At 35.6% G+C, this 19,891-nt stretch overlaps 10 protein-coding genes across 10 annotated transcripts; 6 read left to right on the plus strand and 4 right to left on the minus strand.

Moving 5' to 3' along the window:
* Positions 1-21: 21 nt before the first annotated feature.
* dph2 (diphthamide biosynthesis enzyme Dph1/Dph2 domain protein) lies at positions 22-1,746 on the plus strand (the record flags this gene model as incomplete). Its single annotated transcript, XM_061305190.1, has 3 exons — positions 22-344; positions 603-712; positions 742-1,746. The coding sequence occupies exons 1-3, from the start codon at positions 125-127 to the stop codon at positions 1,744-1,746; spliced, it is 1,335 nt and encodes a 444-aa protein (XP_061161991.1). The 5' UTR covers positions 22-124.
* A 42-nt stretch (positions 1,747-1,788) lies between these two features.
* Positions 1,789-3,945, plus strand: mrpl10 (54S ribosomal protein L10; the record flags this gene model as incomplete). Its single annotated transcript, XM_061305223.1, has 7 exons — positions 1,789-1,876; positions 1,906-2,105; positions 2,365-2,534; positions 2,735-2,885; positions 3,123-3,290; positions 3,401-3,533; positions 3,850-3,945. 7 exons carry the CDS (start codon positions 1,789-1,791, stop codon positions 3,924-3,926), a joined length of 987 nt encoding a protein of 328 aa, XP_061161992.1. The 3' UTR covers positions 3,927-3,945.
* A 1-nt stretch (position 3,946) lies between these two features.
* On the minus strand, positions 3,947-4,495 carry TpMuguga_01g02845 (putative integral membrane protein). Its single transcript, XM_061305285.1, has one exon. The coding sequence runs from the start codon at positions 4,407-4,409 to the stop codon at positions 3,978-3,980; it is 432 nt and encodes a 143-aa protein (XP_061161993.1). The 5' UTR covers positions 4,410-4,495; the 3' UTR covers positions 3,947-3,977.
* A 144-nt stretch (positions 4,496-4,639) lies between these two features.
* On the plus strand, positions 4,640-9,313 carry TpMuguga_01g00687 (Adaptin N terminal region family protein; the record flags this gene model as incomplete). The annotated part of the gene is made up of 11 exons (XM_761115.2): positions 4,640-4,784; positions 4,872-5,034; positions 5,353-5,479; positions 5,534-5,653; positions 5,744-5,834; positions 6,147-6,338; positions 6,543-7,388; positions 7,552-7,907; positions 8,304-8,904; positions 9,085-9,170; positions 9,254-9,313. 11 exons carry the CDS (start codon positions 4,640-4,642, stop codon positions 9,311-9,313), a joined length of 2,787 nt encoding a protein of 928 aa, XP_766208.2.
* A 24-nt stretch (positions 9,314-9,337) lies between these two features.
* Positions 9,338-11,887, plus strand: TpMuguga_01g00688 (uncharacterized protein; the record flags this gene model as incomplete). Its single annotated transcript, XM_761116.2, has 6 exons — positions 9,338-9,436; positions 9,530-10,969; positions 11,059-11,313; positions 11,344-11,562; positions 11,594-11,719; positions 11,779-11,887. The coding sequence occupies 6 exons, from the start codon at positions 9,338-9,340 to the stop codon at positions 11,863-11,865; spliced, it is 2,226 nt and encodes a 741-aa protein (XP_766209.1). The 3' UTR covers positions 11,866-11,887.
* Positions 11,888-12,583: 696 nt separating this feature from the next.
* Positions 12,584-13,933, minus strand: TpMuguga_01g00689 (uncharacterized protein). Its single transcript, XM_061305041.1, has 6 exons — positions 13,709-13,933; positions 13,464-13,618; positions 12,963-13,103; positions 12,794-12,852; positions 12,687-12,763; positions 12,584-12,656 (listed from the first exon to the last, which is right to left on the minus strand). The coding sequence occupies exons 2-6, from the start codon at positions 13,614-13,616 to the stop codon at positions 12,598-12,600; spliced, it is 489 nt and encodes a 162-aa protein (XP_061161615.1). The 5' UTR covers positions 13,617-13,618; positions 13,709-13,933; the 3' UTR covers positions 12,584-12,597.
* Positions 13,934-14,080: 147 nt separating this feature from the next.
* TpMuguga_01g00690 (uncharacterized protein) lies at positions 14,081-14,992 on the minus strand (the record flags this gene model as incomplete). Its single annotated transcript, XM_761118.2, has 1 exon — positions 14,081-14,992. Exon 1 carries the CDS (start codon positions 14,900-14,902, stop codon positions 14,081-14,083), a length of 822 nt encoding a protein of 273 aa, XP_766211.2. The 5' UTR covers positions 14,903-14,992.
* A 1-nt stretch (position 14,993) lies between these two features.
* TpMuguga_01g00691 (VPS28 family protein) lies at positions 14,994-16,073 on the plus strand. The gene is made up of 4 exons (XM_761119.2): positions 14,994-15,266; positions 15,344-15,418; positions 15,684-15,764; positions 15,819-16,073. The coding sequence occupies exons 1-4, from the start codon at positions 15,084-15,086 to the stop codon at positions 16,035-16,037; spliced, it is 558 nt and encodes a 185-aa protein (XP_766212.1). The 5' UTR covers positions 14,994-15,083; the 3' UTR covers positions 16,038-16,073.
* Positions 16,074-16,083: 10 nt separating this feature from the next.
* On the plus strand, positions 16,084-19,050 carry PGA (Eukaryotic aspartyl protease family protein). The gene is made up of 6 exons (XM_061305042.1): positions 16,084-16,420; positions 16,696-17,301; positions 17,677-17,808; positions 17,906-18,146; positions 18,483-18,703; positions 18,966-19,050. The coding sequence occupies exons 1-6, from the start codon at positions 16,310-16,312 to the stop codon at positions 19,035-19,037; spliced, it is 1,383 nt and encodes a 460-aa protein (XP_061161616.1). The 5' UTR covers positions 16,084-16,309; the 3' UTR covers positions 19,038-19,050.
* Positions 19,051-19,284: 234 nt separating this feature from the next.
* TpMuguga_01g00693 (uncharacterized protein) lies at positions 19,285-19,658 on the minus strand (the record flags this gene model as incomplete). The annotated part of the gene is made up of 2 exons (XM_061305043.1): positions 19,285-19,381; positions 19,651-19,658. The coding sequence occupies 2 exons, from the start codon at positions 19,656-19,658 to the stop codon at positions 19,285-19,287; spliced, it is 105 nt and encodes a 34-aa protein (XP_061161617.1).
* Positions 19,659-19,891: the final 233 nt, after the last annotated feature.

Raw genomic sequence — 19,891 nt, forward strand, 5'->3', positions numbered from 1 at the left:
TAATTATGGAATTTGTGGTGTCGTTAATATAATTTTTTCGTAGTAATTATTTTAAATTAATTATATTTAATAAATTGATCATATGTAATTATAATTAATTATATTTGATAAATTAATTATTTTAATGGACTGGGAGAACTTGGAGGAGTTGTTGGAGTTGATAGTTGTAAAAAATTTCAAGGTGGTATTAATTCAATGCAGTGATACAAACGAGTCCATTAGACTTTGTGACGTTTTACAGGAAAAATTCAATTCACAAAAGGATAAACAATTTTTTATCCTCGGTGACGTTCTCACAGGCAATTGCTGCCCTGATCTTATCGCATCCAATAGATTCCAAACCGGTAACACACATACTTCTATCCCTTACCCCATTCTATTCAGTTTTTGCAACCTTTTTGACAATTATTTACAATTTGTAATTATTTTTTGGTAAATGTGTTGTTGAAGCAGCAGAAATTGATTTACGGAGAAAATTTATTTCCGTAACCCGATCAACTTTTGCAATTATTTCCAAAATCCATAAATTTCTAATTATTTTTCGATAAAAATGATAGATTGTGTAATTAAGTGTTTAGACTAGTGAAAAAATGTGTTTGTAGATTGTATAGTGTACATTGGCGAGAGTTGTCATTTTGAGCTGGAAACTCAATTTTACATTTTTTTTCTCCGTTACAAACTTTCTATTGACTTTTCTAATCTCAAATCTAAGGTATTGTTTACTCTAGAATTAATTTTTAGGTTGAGGAGTTGGTACAGAAGGTTAGATTTGAAAGTGTTATATTTCTATACCACAACTCCTTACATCACTTACTACAGCCAATCTCACAACTGTTTCTCAATCACAACATCAAATTTCTCACACATAACAACGTCCCACGTGACACCACTGCCATCAGACTGTTGAACAGAAATTTATTCCAACTTACCTCATCAACTGATCCTGTGACTACTGTTACTGAGTTACCAGACCCTAACAGTACTTTACTACTGTATACCACAGTAGAAACAGATGACAGAGTACTACAGAGTTTAGCCCTGGAGTACCCTCACAACACTTACCAAATCACCATTAACACTGGATTATCCCATGATAACCCAGAGATAAAGCTAAGTAATGTAAATGAACAGTGTGAGCGGATCCGTCTGAAGCGCTACGCAATGGTAGAAAAGGTAAAGCAAACTAAACTATTTGGCATAATAACATTGACCAAATGTCTTAAAGGTAGTAACACCCTGAGAACTCTGTTACACCGTGTGATAGAGTTGAGAGGAGGCAAGAGTGTGCAATTTTCTATGAACAATTTAACGGAGAATAAACTTTACAACTTCCCACAAGTCGAATTATTCATTCTTTTATCCTGTAACTATAGTTTCCCTATAGGGACTGAGTTGAGGAAGTTAATTGTGTTACCCTATGAAGTGCTAGTAGGACTTAATATTGTACCCTGGGGCACTCCGTACATCTTCAGTTTCACTCGAATCAACACAATCCTGTCAGAATATCTCCAGGAACATAATAATGACACAGTTGACACAGGGGAGAGTGAGGATAGAGAGGAGTTACGTACAGGTGTGGGTATGAGTTTGATGGAGCGTTATGAGAATTTGTATGATCACATCTTGAGTAATGATCGTCGCAGTTTTAGAGGCGTGGAACCCCAATTTAGCGCTACACCCGTAGTCCTAAAAGGGTCACACGGTGTCCCAACATCTTACCTACACGAATTTCATAATTTTATCTAATCTCTTAATTATTATATTTTAATTATTTTAATTATTATTTGAATGTTCCTGAGGAGTTTGGGATTATTTTGTAGGTTTAATAAATTTCACCATGTGTCAAAATTTACCGGAAGATTCCTCAATACACATCGTAACTAACAACTTTATTATTATTTTTAGGCATAAACCAGGCTAATACTACTACTAATAATAATATTAGTAGTGTGAGAAGAGATTTGGTGGAGAGTGATGGGATATTGAGGGGAGTCCATTTTAGTGAGCAGAATAGGGGAAAATTTGTGCCACATCCTTTTAATCGCAGATTCGCATTCTCAAAACGGCCTCTTTTCCCAATCGAACCCAGGAATCTCAGAATATACGTATGATTCACACAGATTCCTCATACCTACACAGTTATCCCCATTATTTACACATTTTGCAACCTTTTTGACAATTATTTACAATTTGTAATTATTTTTTGGTAAATGTGTTATTGAAGCAGCAGAAATTGATTTACGGAGAAAATTTATTTTTCGTAACCCGATCAACTTTTGACAATTTACACATTTACCCAAATTTTACACAAATTATTGTTAATTTTGATGAATTTAGTTAATATTTGTGTAACAATGGGATTAGGGATTACTGAGACGTAAGAGGAGAGGAGTGGGTAAAAAGTGTAATAGCCGAGGAATCAGGCATAAACATAAAAAGAAACGTGGCAGTAAACCGAACAGTAGAACCTTTGAAGGCGGTCAAACTCCTCTCTACAAACGCCTTCCCAAATTCCCCGAATCCATTCTACAACCGTATCCCCCGCCCACTCTTTTCTTTTTACCCCTTTTACCCTTTATTTAGTTATTTTACCCTTTATTTACCCTTAATTATGCCTATTTTACCTATTTTTAGCCTTATTTTAGTGTTATTTTAGCCTTTTATTTCTTATTTTACACCTTAATTATGCTTATTTTACCCTTTATTTACTTTATTATTATGTAAAATGATGCAGATTTGATCCTAAGTATGACGTGTTGAATTTGTGTAAGTTGAGGTATTTTATTGAGCGTGGCCGGTTGGACGTGCGGTTTCCTATCACTCAGCGACACTTACACGACTCCAAATGCGTCAAAGTTAAACACGGCGTTCATCTTTTCAACGTGGTGCGTTACGGTGCTTGCATCCGCTCACACAGCTCCCTCATCTCCCCCAGCTCCCTCCGGGGACTCTTTTCTTTACACACTTATAGAATTTCATAGTTAACTCAGTTAGAATAGTACAGTGAAATATGTATATCCCATGTGAATGCCAAAGTCAAGCGACAATTGGCCCGGATAGTAGTGAGGCGGGGGACTGCCACGGGGAGCTATTTACCGAACTATAGTAAATATTAATTGTAGAATGGATATCCGTTTCCGTATAAGATTGACATTAGTGTGGCGAGTTGTGATCAGTCAAGTGTTGATGTTATCAAAGCCGTTGGTGGCACTGTCACCATCATTCATCACGATAAAGTCTCTCTCAGAGCACACATTAAACCACACAAATTCGAAATCCTACCACGAACCGTATCTACACTACTACTTTTTATACTCCTTACTACTTTTTATACTCCTTACCACTTAGTTATACACATCACTACTTACTTACATAGTTAATTGGTGATAAAAGTGTGTAGAGTAGGCCTGATATACGTCGTGTGTATGAATTGGAGAAGTTTAGGTTAATGGGATGTAATGTTGTGTATATTAAACCACTCTGGCTCATACAAGAAGAACAAAAAATCATACAACAACTCCAAGAACTACAACGTAACTCTAGAATTATATACTTAGATAAGTTAGAATAGAGCAATTGGTATGATAATATCCCTTATGAAAACCAATGTCAAGCGGGAACTGGCCCGGATAGTAGTAGGGTGGGGGACTGCCATAGGGAGCTATTTACCTATCACTACAGTTTACTACAAAATAAATAGTTATTGAGTTAGAATAGTGGAGTGAGTATAGTAAATCCAGGGTGAAAACCAAAGTCAAGCGGGAATTGGCCCGGATAGTAGTGAGGCGGGGGACTGCCAAGGGGAGCTAATTATACATAACTAATACCATAAAACTAACATTGTATTAGAATTTGGCACTGAAGATTACGACGAAATAATTACCAAATACCGCCAAAAACTCATTCAACAACATCTTAACACGTAAATAACACGTAAACACGTAAATTTGTAATGAGTATACAAATTATGTTGAGTATCAAATTTTAAGGCAAGTATTGTGTAGTAGTTGATATTCGGTAGTTTCCTGTCTTCTTAGTATGAGTTCATGTGACTTATCCCGTTCTGACCTGTAAAACTTAATAAACGACCAGCAAACTAGGCAAAACAGTGAGCTCAAAATCTGCTCCATTAACATTCTATTTCGTTTATTCTTCAGTTGATTAGTGAAAATAACGCGAAACGCCGTGGTAATTCCGTTAAATTGTTGGATGGAATCCAGTAGAGAGTGGAATGATAGGAAGAGAGAAGTGTAAAAAATAACATCCCAGAAGAAGGGAATGTATCTGTAAAGGTTAAGGACCAACAACACCTTGGAATATATGTAAAAAATGTGATACGGCGTTGTTTTTAAACCGTAAAATAAACATATCAAAAAACCAACCACATTATACACATTCAACACCCTCATCTCCACATTATACACCAATTTTATATATTATAATATATATTGTAATGATAAATAATGGTATGAATTTGTACGTATTTTGGAAAAAAGATAAAAGTGAAAATTGGATATCATTTTTTAGCCCAATTTAAAAAATTAATTAATTTACAATATTAGAATATTATTTCCATTTTAACATTAATTTTATTTAATTTGATGATACGATTTGGGGAATTTGTGGACTGAGCGGAGTTATGGAGTCCCAGGAGTCGGAGCTGTACTGTCCGATTTATTTGGACATTGACATGAGCTTTGAAGGCACACTAAGCTCCGTCAAGAAAAACCTCGAAAACAACTCACTCTCCAAAAAAACCAAAGCCATGGAAGATATCCTACTCAGTAATTCTCTACACCCTTTCAACTTATTTATTAAATTATATAATTAAATAATATAATTAATGTGAATTAAGTTAAAATTGTGATTAGTGCACTTGAGGGGTATGGATGTATCGAGTTTGTTTATGGACATAATAAGGTTTGCTGTGCCGAGTACTGACCACCGCATGAAACGGCTTGTTTACCTCTTCTTTCAAACCTTCAACATGTGCAAAAAAGACGGCACACCTCGCGATGAAGTTATTCTTGTATGGTATCCGTTACGGGGCTTGCTACCGCTTATTTATGTAGTTTCCACAGAGTTAGCCACCCCAATGGCTCTCTCTTTGTCCCCCTGGAAACTCAGTTATCTCCTTAGTTATACCTTAGTTACCTTACCCCACCAATTACAGTTTTTGCAACCTTTTTGACATTTATTTTACTATTTACAATTATTTTTTGGTAAATAAGTGGTTACAGCAGCAGAAATGACTGGGTGAGAAAATTTATTTCTCCTAACCCGATCAACTTTGGCAATTATTTCCAAAATTACAAAATTTTAAATAATTTTTAAATAAAATAAATATTTTAGTAACGGATTGAGAAATGACTTGTGTTCTCCGAATGAATATGTCAGAGGCTCTGTCTTACGTTTATTATCAAATCTCACCATTTTCAACATTATTCAACCCCTCATACCCTCCATCATCTCCAACGTGGTATCTACTCAATTCTATTATTTATACTGTTAACAGTGTAAATTGATGGTGTAGGAGCACAGAGAGCCTTATGTGTATCGTAATGCGCTGTTATGCCTGACGAACATCTCCGAGCGCTTCGGCTCAGACCTCGTCACATCCTCCTTCAAAACAGTCGAAAATTTCATCACATCCGTATTAACTCACTTAGTTATTCAGTTATTCACTTTAGTTACACAATTAGTTATGTGGTTATGTGGTTATGTGGTGCTAATGTGATTGTAGTGTGACGATGTGTTTGGAACTGTGAGAGCTTACAAGTTACTTGAAAGCTGTAATCTCGATCTCTGCATTCAGTTCATTCTCGCCATTGAATGTAATTTACTCACTATTATATAGATTTTACCCAGTAAATTTTACCCCGACTCCCCAGAATTCGTAGCTATCACCTCTTACTCAACTTTATACTCTAGTAATTTAGAATACTCTTACTCTAGTAATTTAGAATACTCTTACTATAGTTATTTAGAATACTTATGGTATAGTAAAAAAGTGTTCGACTCCCCAGAATTCGTAGTTATGATAGTTTACTTAATTATATACATAATTTTATGTCGACTCCCCAGAATTCGTAGTTAAGAGAGTTTACTCAACTATATACCTAATTATACACTAATGATTGTATTAGCAAACTTGTTGAGTTTGTCGCCGTTGATACATTTGTCGATTTTGGGATCGTTTGAGAAGTTGTCGAGTGTGAATGACCAGATCGCGCAGATGATGATGCGAATTCTCACGTTACTACTGCAGTTCTCCAATAACAATTCCGTTCTTTTCTACTCCTCCAACCTCCTTCTCAAATACAACCATCAACTCACCAGTATTACCAGTATTAGTTATTATAGTTAGTGATTATTTTGCTTCCTTTATGCTGCTGTTTTCCCGCACTCTTGGGATTTTTTTGACTAAATCATCCATAAATTAGCCTATTTTTAGCTATAAATTAGCCTATTTTACGCCTAAATTAGCTATAAATTAGCTATAAACTACGTAAAATAACGTATAACTAACTGTGTATGTGTAGATATGGAGGATTTGGGTATATGTTGTAAGTGTTTGATAAAGGTGTTGTTGAATGAGAGTGACTTGAATGTGAAGATGTTAGTGTTGGACAAGCTGCGGATGATCCACCGTTCCTCCCAAAACATCCTCGAAAACTTTGTTAACGACCTTTTAAAAGGTCTAAGTGTGACTAATCTGATGATCACTAGGAAAATCCTATCCCTCGTGCTCAGTGTGTGTAACAAGTCAAATATCAACACTATACTCGAAAACTTACTACGTAACTTTGTTAAGGAACTTAATTACTCTTGTGATATTATCACACAGTACAGATCCACATTGCTGCAGTGCCTGTTTCAGCTGACACACTCTTTCGCACCACAGTTACTCTCCGTTTTCACTGACCTTTTACCATTTCTAAACTCCACTGAAGTTATCTCCACTCAGATTTCTCTTCTTCTCTATCATACCATTAGGGGGTTTACGAGGGGGAATATTCGGAATATTGGGGGGAACACTGTAGAAAATAGTGTAGAAAAAGTGTTGAGTGAGTTGGTAATAGCGGTGGACGGCATAAAGTATAAGGAGGTGTTGATTAACTGTTTATACATCATTGGTGAATATTCCACTCAGTTCTCTTTTATCAACAAGTGTTATCAAATATTGACTGAGTCACCTGTGGAAACTGCTGCTGCAGATGCTGCAGCGGGAGTAGTGAGTGTAATATTGGAGGACGGGAGTTACAGTAGTAAGTATAGTAATAAAGAGCACAGTGACGGGTTTAATAAGCTGTTACTACACCATAAAGATATCCTCCTCTACAACACTCTCAGCACCACAATTCTCAAACTCATACATAAACTCACACGTACACTTATTTACAAATTAACTAAGCTAAATAGTATTTAGATAGTTTACACAGCTAAACAGTATTTACACAGTTAAATAGTATTTAGATAGTTAAACAGTAGATAGAGTTAGTTAACTTGCTGCTTCTATGTTGCAGTTTTCTTAACTAATAATAATGGTAGTGGACGAGGAGATGGTGAGATATGTGTCTAGATCATGTGTGATAGTGATAAGGTTGATGGAGTTGTTGGATAATAATGTGTACCACACGAAGCGGCTGAAGATGGTGCTGACACTGCTCCTGGGGCTGCTAAAGGACACTCAAAAATACACCAAACTTGTACAAACCTATCTCATACTCACTTGTCAACCTTTTAATACACATTCTGAGGACAGGAGTAATTGTGACAAATTTGATGTTGAAATGTGTCTAAACGATTTCTTTCCCACGCAACAAAAGGAACAAGAAGATGAAGAACTTAAACTACTCAATGACCTATCCAACTATCATAAAATACATCAGTTCACTTCATTAACTGTATGTTTCCGTTACGGAGCTTGTACTCACACTAGTTATGTAGCTACAGAGTTAGCCACCCCGATGGGACTCTCTTTGTCCCAGGAGTACTAGTTATCCCTCCGGGGGTACTAGTTCCTCATATATACTAGTTACTTATTTACCTATCCCCATTCTATTCAGTTTTTGCAACTCTTTTGGTATTTATTTTACATTTGATAATTATTTTTTGGTAAATGTGTAGTTACTGCAGCAGAAATTGCGGGAGTGGAAAATTTATTTCTCGTAACCCGATCAACTTTTGCATTTTATTTTTAAAATAGGATTTTTGTAATTATTTTTCACCAATTTTGACCAAATTATTTTACACAATTTTACAATAATTATCTATTAACCCTGACACTAAAATATGTGTAGGACCCCCTGTACGTCGAGGGTTATATAAAGTTAATTGGTAATAAATTATATTTTAACATGTTAATTGAGAATAAAAGTACTGAGGTGTTGCAGAATATCACATTGGATTTATCTACCGGCACTCACATGCAACTGGCTACGAGTAGGAAGTTAATAACTTTGTCTCCCCGTCAACAGGTTAAAACGCAAGTTAAGTTTAGAATTGACTCGTCTACTGATGAAACTGTCTACGGCTACGTTTATTATTCCACCTCCAGTACTATTCTCTTACAATGCCTCAGCTTTAATCCTATACACATTTCCCTGTACGATTTTATCCAGAGAAATAAGATCTCCGGGGCCCAGTTTAGAACCTTTTGGAACGATTTTCAATGGGAAAATGTTATCAAACTCTGTGACGTACGGGTGACTCCCACACAATTATTGAACTCACTACTGAACTATACGCACATGAGCATAATCACAGATGACACAGAGTTTGGGATTTCCACAGATTTGTCCACAGAAGAGGAACGAGTTGAAGAGGATTTAGGGGAGATTGGGATGAAATTGTTAAACGAGTCATTTCTCTCCATTAACCTCTTCCTCAAGACCATTTTCGGTACTCTTCCCACTTCTTTATATAATTATTTAGTTATTTTACGAAATAATTGATTTTAAAAATAAAGTTAAAAGTTGATCGGGCTACGAATTCCCGAGGAAAATAACTATCAATTATTGCTGCTCATAACTAATACTATTTACACCTATTATACAATAACAATGTGTGATATTGTGTTAGATGAGGAGGCGATAGCGAACTTGAGCCTGGTCAAGAGACCAAACAACACCTACTCCGGATGCTTCAGAATCAGATCACGCGAACAAGTATCACACACCCATTTACCAATATTAACTATATTATTATATTAATTATATTATTATGTAAATTGTGTAAACTATGTGGATAGAATCTGGCGGTTGGACTTGGGGACAGGATAGCGATGGTGACTCGTGAAATTGCCATATAAATTAATATTATTTTATATTTATTAATGATTTTGAGAAAAGTTTCCAGTTGCTCCGTCGGCGTCAGTAATTTCGGCAAATTACTCAAACCAACCACCAAATCACACAAAGTCAAACTCTACCACGTATTCTCCCACTTATACATTATTATATAGTTAATTATATATATAATAATGTATATAATAGTATAATAATAGTATAATAATGATGATGGGTAGATGTCAGGGGAGCTGTGTGAGATATGGAATGAGCGGCTTGAGATATTGATGAAAATGAGTAACAAATTCATCCCCGAACCCTTCACCAAACCAATCGTCAAATACAATTCAGATAATCAAATCATCAACTCACTTCTCTATCACTCCCATAACTCCCCTAATTCCACTAACTCCCCTAATTCCACTAACTCCCCTAATTCCACTAACTCCCCTAATTCCACTAACTATAGAGATTCCACTAACTATAGAGATTCCCCAAACTATAGAGATTCCCCAAATTATAGAGATTCCCCTAACTATGGAGATACTATAGTGGATTCTAAGGTTAGGGAAATAGTAAAGAGTATAGAGGAGGAGTTGGACGTGTTGATGGGAGTGGACTGTGGGATAATATTGAAGTGTTTGAGTAAACTGAAGATTACAAATGCAAATTTGATAATCAAACTGTGTACCAAAGTGTTGTCCAGACACGAACCCCTCAGCAAATTCGCTCTCCTTTACTCCTTACAATCGCTCACCAACTTATTACACAATTTACTACACAGTGAAGATCTTACTGAAGATCACACTGAAATACTTACTGAGTCACAAAATGAGTCACAACTTCAGACTGTAAAAAAGTTGTTGAACCGGAGTTTGGATGTGTTGGAGAAGAACTTGGACAGTTTTGAGCTCAGTTTGGTTGCTAAAATCGTTAATATCATCACCAAACCCAATGTGAAACACGCACTAGACTCCTCCTCAACACTCAGAATAATATCCAAATACATAACTGAAAAGTACTTAACTGACAAATACTTAACTGTGAACAATGAGTTAACGCCTGTGGTGGTGTATTATTTGGTGAGTGGGTTTGGGCGTAGTTCTGTGATGGATAAAAAGTTGTTTGACGGTTTAAAAAATGTCATTACTCTTCAGTGTAGTAATTACTCACTTGACATTCTCACCTTCATCGCCAATTCTTTTTCCAAGTTTATCTCCAATTGTGATAGTAGTAATAGTGTGGGCGGTCCCCCGCCTCACTACTATCCGGGCCAATCCCCGCTTGACTTTGACTTTCACACGGATTATACCCACTCCAACTGCTCCATCACTGATCATAATTCACCACCAAATTCATGTGACTCAGTAATCAAAAATGACACAGTAAACAATGGTGACACAGTAAATCAGGATACTTCATATGTGAGAATGTATTGTGTGTTGGGGTGTGAGATAGTAAAGAGATCTTCGGAGTTGAGTCCGTTGCATGTTTCGGTTGTGTCGAATGCGTATTCCAAAGTGTTAATTTGTCATGAGCATTTGTTCAAGGTTTTGCTGGAAAAGTTTGAGGAACTGTTCTACTCCTTCGAACCCAGACAAGTCGCCATGGTCCTACACTCCATCACCAAACTACACTACAAACACACTTCTCCTCACTTGTTCACCATAGCATTGGAAGTATTTCCCCACTATTTACCACTTAATTACGTAGTTATTTAGATACTTAGTTACGTAGTTAAGGAGTTAGGGAGTGTATTGTGTTGTAGGATTTGTGGCGGTATGACTGGCAGAGTTTGACAATGTTATACCAGTCCTATGTGAAAAGTGATTACATAACCGAGAGTACAACCCAGAGATTCGTTCGACACATACACCAGAGGATTGAGACACATCGGATGAGTGACATACACCAGAGGATTGAGACGAGTGTTAATATGAATAAGACGGCGTTGTTGTCACTGATTTACTCTTTGGTCAAGTCCAATCACATGGACACAGAGTTGATATTACTCTTGTCTGAGGTACGGAATTAGTCAGTAAATTGTTTGTAGCGCATAGAGCAGCGAATTGAGGAATACTCCGGAGACGAAGTCATTAACTTAATTTACTCATTCTGCAAAGTCTACCAACATGCAAAAGTTGTTCCCCATGCAAAAATTGTTGGACATTCCAAAGTTATTGGGCATGGGAAGTTGTTGGAAGTGTCGGAAAAAGCGTTGGAAAAGTTACTCGTAAAGTTGGGTGGATTCACGGAGATAACAGCGTTTACGGTAAGTTGATATGGATGATAATGTGTGTTAGTTGGTGAAGGTGTTGAAGGTGTTTGGTGAAATCAGATATGTTCCTGCTGCAGACACAGTTTTAAGGCTAATTAAGCATAATTTACACACTCTCAACCGCCTGTCACACACACAAATTAACTCTACAGTACCACACACACAGTTATAATTAGTCATACAATTGATTGTGAGTGTAAAATGCTGTAGATTCGATCGCTGGGGATGCTGGGCGTGAACGATATTGATGTGATTACAGTTTTAAACACACTTAAACACTCAAAGAAACATACATAATCACTAATTTAATACTTAACTATATAATATATACCCCTAGAGGGAGCTAATTAACTATATAACTATAATACTACTATACTATTACTATAATACTACTATACTATTACTATACTTAAATATATACCCCTAGAGGGAGCTACTTTACTACATACCCCTAGAGGGAGCTATCTTAGTATATACCTATACCTTAACTACTATACCATACTATATACTTATATTACTTAACTATACTATATTACTATATATATATATTATGTATATGTATAGTATTAGGAGTATAATAGGTTATATTATATACCTAGGTGTATACTAAGATAACACTTATTTCAGCACTAAATACCAATTACTACTCCTTAATAAAGTCACTAAACACTGTAAATAGTATAATAGAGTTGTTATACCCTGTGTAATATACACCTAATTTACTACCCGTAAACCCAGACACGCAATACCATATACTATATATAATATATACTATAGTATTATACCTAGAATACTCTTAACTGTAGTACTGTACTACAGTAATACTATCCACCAGTACTATCCTACTATTACCCAAGACCACTCCTAACTACCTAACCATTTACTCTTTATACTGTTAATACTTAATATACTCTTAAACCCAGACACATAATACTATACCCTTATACTACCAATACTATACCCATTATACTATACTATACTACATACTGCATACTATATAATATACTATATAATATATAGTATAAAATATTAAAGGGGTAGAATGGTGATGTTACCAAAGGTAACGTTTCCTGTGGTTATGTAAATCCCTGATAAAAATTAGATTAGCAATAGTATACCCATGGATCCGGTTAACTGTGTTGGTAAATTCTCCTTCACAAAGACCTCCTCGCCGTCAATCATCGCCCGAACCACTCTACACATAGTTTAATTAAGTATTTGGTACCCCCCGGAACCATCATCCGACACCTCCAATAAATGATTCAATCCCACTTCTATTCCTCTCTAATCATTATTACAGAAGTTATATAGATTAGAAGTTAACAGGGTAACTAGTGAGTAGACTGAGTAGACTGAGTAGACAGAGTAGACAGAGTAGACAGAGTAGACAATACGTGAGGAATTTCGAGGAGTGTGAGGGTATGATTGAATTTGAGTAACTTGAGTGAAATGGTCTTTGTTACAGAGTTCAGTTCGATTAGTGTCTTATCAGGCCCATTACATCTTATCATCAAACCGCCAATACTGTTCTCACCCTATCATTCACATAGTCAATAGTATATAAATAGTATGTAAATAGTATGTAAATAATATGTAAATTACAGGGGTAAAGAGAGACCGATAGGGAGCTACTTTACTATATACCCCAAGAGGGAGCTATTTTACTATATACCTAGAATTATATACCCCTAGAGGGAGCTACTTAAATATGTAAGGGGAAAGGGAGCTGTGTGATTGCAAGCTCCGTTACGGAGAAAGGTCCCCCAGGGTTAAATAACTGCAAAACTAGGACCCCCAGAGGGAGATAACTAAGAAGATAGGGGAAAAAGAGTCCCATTGGTGTGGCTAACTAAGTGTATATAACTGGTGCCGTTGGACCTGACACCGTAACGGACCATCTGAACATAGCATTTGAATGTCAATTGATTGCAAAAGTTCTTGAGAGTAATGAACTGGAAAGAATCGGCAGGCCTACTCCTTGTTAAACACGTTAAGTTATTCTCACTTAACATTAACCAATCTTCCGTCCCAACAAAGTCACTACACATCTCTACACATCTCTACACATTAGTAACTAAGTAACTGAGTAACTAAATAACTAAGTAATTAGGGTAAATAGAGTGAATAGAGTGAAGAGTACTTAAGAGAGGTGTTGGAGTAGGTGTTGCAGTATTGTTGTGAGAGTGGCGATGACGGTGGTGGAGCTTGATTTTGCGCCTGATTTACCGTAGGCTTTGAACATTCCGGGAAGAAAAAGGCACTACAACATTGTCACACAGTAATTATATAATTATGTCATTTTAGTGAAAAATAATTGTTAAAAATGGGATTTTGGAAATAAATGCCAAAGTTGATCGGGTTAGGAGAAATAAATTTTCTCACCCCGAATTATTGCTGCAGTAACTACACATTTACCAAAAAATAATTGTAAAAAGTAAAATAAATACCAAAAAGGTTGCAAATTGGTAAATAATGGGGTTGTGTAACTAAGAACTGAGTAATAGGGGATAACTTACAAGAACATGCATTTCCAGCTGTCATGTATGTCTTTTTCACCATTATTCCCATTGTTCCCATTGTTCATATTGTTCATTGGTTGATACTGTTGATAAGGATTTTGCCCAGGATACTCTCCAGGATATTCTCCTGGGTACTGATTTGGATACTGATTTGGATATTCCCCCGTAGGATTTGGTAACACTGCTGGATTCGCAGGATTTGGCGGTAGGTAATTAGGATTTGGATACCCTTCAGGCACAGATTGATTCTGTACCATAGGATTAGAATTCGGAGGATTAGAATTCGCAGGACTGGGATTAGTTGTTTGTCCCATAGGATTTGGTGTCATAGGCTGTGGTGCCTGGGTCACAGGCTGTGGTGACATGTTTTGACTCTGTCCCATGTCACCCCCCGTATACCCATTACCATATCCTCCATACCCATTACCATATCCTGTGTTATACCCTGTGTTAGGAGTGTCTGGCGTGTTGGAGCTGGGGTAATTATTGTTTTGATCGGTGACTTCATATTTCTTCAACTTATTTCCAAACTTCATTAACACATTTTTCCTCCTATCCATACCTCTTTTTATTCCAATTTCTTCAGTTTTAGGAGTGGTATTAGGAGTTTCCACAGTGTTGAGAGTGTTGAGAGTGTTGTGAGTATTGTTATGATTGCGATTGAAGAGGTTAATAATATTTTTATGATATCCGAGAAACTTTTGTTTTTCCAGTAGGATTACGTTTTCCAAATTCCCCTGTGTAACGCCAAGTATTACTTCCAATTTACACACTTTTAAAAGGAATAACAATTTAAAAATACTCAAACAAATCATTTTCAATCACCAAACACACTAATTTTTTATTATTATTTTTATCTATTTTAAACAACGTCACCACACAAATTTTTATACAATTATACAACAATTTATATATTATTTTATTAATTATTTATTCAAATTATTATTCAAATTATTATATATAAAATAATAAAATTATATGTAAAATAATATTTTAATGTGTTTGGATGTGGAGGGATTGAGTGTTGTGTATTCGTTGATGTATTCGTTGGAGTATTTGGAGCGGGGACTGATCTCCGGCGACGTTAAATTCGAAGATTACACAACCGAATGCAACTCTCTCCTTAACTCATCCAAACTCCTCAAACAACCCAAACATTACTTCCAACAATTCGCTAACGTAAACTTACTTTATTTTACTCATTCACACTATTTAATTCTCATACTATTGTGATTTATAGTGTTATATTTGGTTAGGATTTTGGGCTTAATTTTCAGTTGGCGATTAATAGAATCAACATCGGATCTCCAGACAACCATACCAGCCAACAAGTAACACATATTCTTACACGTAGTTTACACATAGTTTTACACATCCCCATTTATTTAGTATTTGCAACCTATTGGTATTTTATTTTACATTTGTTAATTATTTTTTGGTAAATGTGTAGTTACTGCAGCAAAAGTGGTTAGAGGAGAAAATTTATTTCCCCTAACCCGATCAATTTTGACATTTTATTTTTAAAATCAATTATTTTTAATTATTTTATGAAAAAATTTGATGTAATAATAATTAAATGGTTGATTGTGTGTGTAGGACGTGGGAATATTTGATTTGAGTGGCAACTTCATCACTCTCATCGACGCACTCAAATTAGGAATCTCAAACTCCAATCAGGCACACACTACACTAATTATATACTTAACACTTGATAATAATTGATAATTATAGTTGTATGTGATGTTGTGTGAGATGCTGAGATCGATAGAGTTGAGTGACAAATGCTTTAGTGGCCCCGATTTCTGGCCCCGTTTTAAGCTTGAAAAATTAACATTTTGGGAACAAAAATTATTAACCCAAGAGGAATTAACAAGCGAACAAACCACACAGTTCCTCAGTGATATGGAATCCACTTACTACATCTACAGACAACATCTCACACAACACTAATATTCTTACTTTATTTTAATTTATTATTTTTTGTTATTTTTTGTTATTTTTTGTTATTTTTTGTTATTTGTGGTGTTTTTATGATTTTACGGAGTTTTGGGAAATTTATGGAAATTTTGTAAATCCGTCAATCCTGCACACCGGTGCGGAATTAGACAAAAAAATGAAAAAATTAAAAAATCTCCAAAATAACTAAAATTCCGTAAAATAATGTAAATAAATGTAAAATAATTAAATTTCTGTAAAAGATGTAAAATAGTGTTGAAATTGTGATGAGATGTGGAATCGCATTATTGTTAATTTTTAATTCAGTTTATTCTTTACCAAATTGCAGTGAAATTAATACCATCAAACCTTGCATATACAATGGACCCAAACAAAAGGTATCTCCCCCTCTCTTTTTACCCAGACTCCCCGGAAATCGTAGCTATCACCATCTCATTCACTTTACTATCGTTAATTTTTACACCGACTCCCCAAATACAGTAGCTATGATAGTTTACTTAACTTTACTATAGTAATTATACTATAGTTAATAAGTGTTCGACTCCCCGGAATTAGTAGTTATGATAGTTTACTTAACTCTATACCTAATTTTATGTCGACTCCCCGGAATTCGTAGTTATGATCATTTACATAACTTTAATGAATATTTTAGAGAATATTCCCGCTTAAATCTTTATCGCCTAACAGTGTTGAGAGGAGTGCTGAGATAACTGAGGAGAATTGGAACAACGTAACCAGGGGACACATCCACTTTCTCTATCGCTCTCAAGGCCCCTACGGATCTCTAGGCACATCACAACACAACTCCCACAATTGTAATTCCTATCACACTCACAATAGTGTTAACACTGATGATAGTGTTAATAGTGTGAATAGTGTGGATGGTACGAGATTAACTCCTATACGAGAACACCCGATGAAAAAATGTATTCCGATACCGCATTTGAGGCATGTGCAGTATGTAATGAGTATAGGTGTTGGAACACCTAAGCAGGAGATTTACCCGATAATTGACACTGGGAGTACAAACACTTGGGTTATCTCGGAACAGTGCAATTCTATCACCTGTTCCGGTGTTCCCACTTTTAATAGTAGGAAATCCTCCACATTCAGTCCCGTTAACGAGGGACTCAGGATCCGATTTGGTACCGGGACTATTAAAGGCGTTTTAGGCATTGATAATGTTACTATTGGTCAGGACACCATTGAAAAACAAATCTTCGGACTCGTCAATGAAGAATCCTCAAATGTTTTTAAGGTCCGTTGCGGTGCTTGCTCACACTTACTTATGTAGTTTCTACAGATAGCCACCCCAATGGGACTCTTTTTGTACCCAGTAGTACTAGTTATCCCTCCGGGGGTACTAGTTCCTCATATATACTAGTTACCTATTTACGTATCCCCACTATTTCTCAATTTGCAACCTTTTTGGTATTTATTTTACATTTGTTAATTATTTTTTGGTAAATGAGTAGTTACTGCAGCAGAAATTACAATTATTTTCCTCGCCATTTGCTACCCCGATCAACTTTTGCATTTATTTCCAAAATCGTGAAATTTACAATTATTTTTTCATAAAATTGACCAAAATTTACAGTAGTTAATTCCCTTGGGTTATGTAATGAATTTGTAGGTAATAAAATTTCAGGGTATAATTGGGCTTGGATTTCCCAAATTAGCGTTTGACCACCACACCTCACTCTATGACAACTACTCCAAACAAATCAACGCAGACCTCATCTTCTCTCTCTACTTCTCCAATCAAGTAATTATCCACACAGTTAACTGTTTACTCAGTTAACTATTTACTCAGTTATGTTTACTCGTGATTTAATCTTATTTACCCTATAATTTTGTTGTAGTATTCGTATGTGATGATTGGAGGAGTGGATGAGCGATTTTATGTGGGTGACTTGTATATGTTACCGGTGGTTAGGGAATACTATTGGGAGATAAAGCTCTATGAGCTTTGGGTTGGGAATGTCAAACTCTGCTGTGACGACGAGTCTTATGTCATTTTCGACTCTGGGACTTCTTTCAACACCATGCCACATGATCAATTTTTATACTTTAAACATATCGTCTCTCCCAAGATTTGTCATGGTGCGTTACGGGGCTTGCATCCACTTAGTTATTTATTACTTACTTATGTAGTTTCTACAGAGTTAGCCACCCCGATGGGACTCTCTTTGTCCCCCTGTTACTAGTTCCTCATATCTATACTAGTTACTTATTTACCTTACCCCACTATTTACAAATTTGCAACCTTTTTGGTATTTATTTTACAATTGTTAATTATTTTTTGGTAAATGTGTAGTTACTGCAGCAGAAATGTCATCGGAGAAAATTTATTTCTCCTAACCCGATCAATTTTGGCATTTATTTCCAAAATCATGATTTTTGTAATTATTTTTTACTAATTCTGACCAAATATTATAGTGTTGGACGATGTGTTGGAATATCCTGTGATTCGATATGTGTTTGATGGTGGTGTGGAGCTTAGGTTAGAGCCTAGTGAATACATTTTCTTACATAAGAACAAGTGTCGTATTGCTTATATGCAAATCGATGTTCCTTCCAGCTACGGACGCGCTTACATTCTTGGCACTCAAGCCTTCATGACACATTTTTACACCGTCTATCAAAGAGATCCGGCAATGGTGCGTTGCGGTGTCTGGTCCAACGGCACCAGTTATTTATTAGTTATTTTTCCACAGAGTTAGCCACCCCGATGGCTCTCTCTTTGTCCCAGTGTTCATACTAACTTAGTTATTACAGTAATAGTTATGTAATTAGCTCCCCATGGCAGTCCCCCACCTCACTACTATCCGGGCCAATTGTCGCTTGACTTTGGCAATTCACATGGGATCCATACTACTCACTCCGCTATCCTAACTTAGTACAGTGTTAATATTGTGATAGGTTGGATTTGCTAGAGCTGTAGATTCATCACAATTGGACCCAAGCATTAAAGCACTCTTTAACCGCAATTAATCTTTACTCCTCACTACACTATTATATTCATGTGTTGTACTAACTTAGCCTTATGCTCATACTCCTTTCTTACCATTTTAGATAGTAGTTTCGTTAGTAATTTATACTATTAAGCTAGGATTGGTAGGGCTAGCACATTCTTACACATAAAGATTGAGGTGGCGGTTTACAAATTAATACACCTCAATAACACTTTATAAACTCTAATTAACTGTTTATTAACACTAATAAACAGTGTAAACAAGTGTTAAGAAGTGTAAAGGAGTGTAAAGTAGTGGTTAGTGGAGGAGTTAGGGGTATCCAGAATCTTAATACTATTAGGGTTTAGAACCCAAATAATCTCTCTATTATACATTATTTAAGCTTATAATAATGGTATTAAGTGGTATTATTATACTATACTAACTTACTAATACTTATCATACTACCTTATACTCCCAATACTATACATTATATACATAATATGTATAGTATAGTATATATAGTATAGTATAGTATATATAGTAGTATATTATGTCTAATAGATTAAACCTAAACACCTAATAACTATACCAATATAGCTATAATACTGTACTATAATCCTTAACTATATAATACTATAGTATATTAGTACTGTACCATACTCTTTAACCCAGACACATATCTTAACTACTATACTCCCAATACTATACACAATATACATAATATATAGTATATGTTATAGGTGTCTGGGTTTACGGTTAGTAAATTAGGTGTATAATTACTATAGTATAATGACTATATTATACATTATTTAGGCTTATAATAGCAGTATTAAGGAGTAGTAAGTGTTAAATATTACTGGAATGAGTTTATCTTACTGTATACTTAACTAT

Source organism: Theileria parva, chromosome 1, assembly GCF_000165365.1.
Source record: "Theileria parva strain Muguga chromosome 1, complete sequence, whole genome shotgun sequence".
Lineage (NCBI taxonomy): Eukaryota > Apicomplexa > Aconoidasida > Piroplasmida > Theileriidae > Theileria > Theileria parva.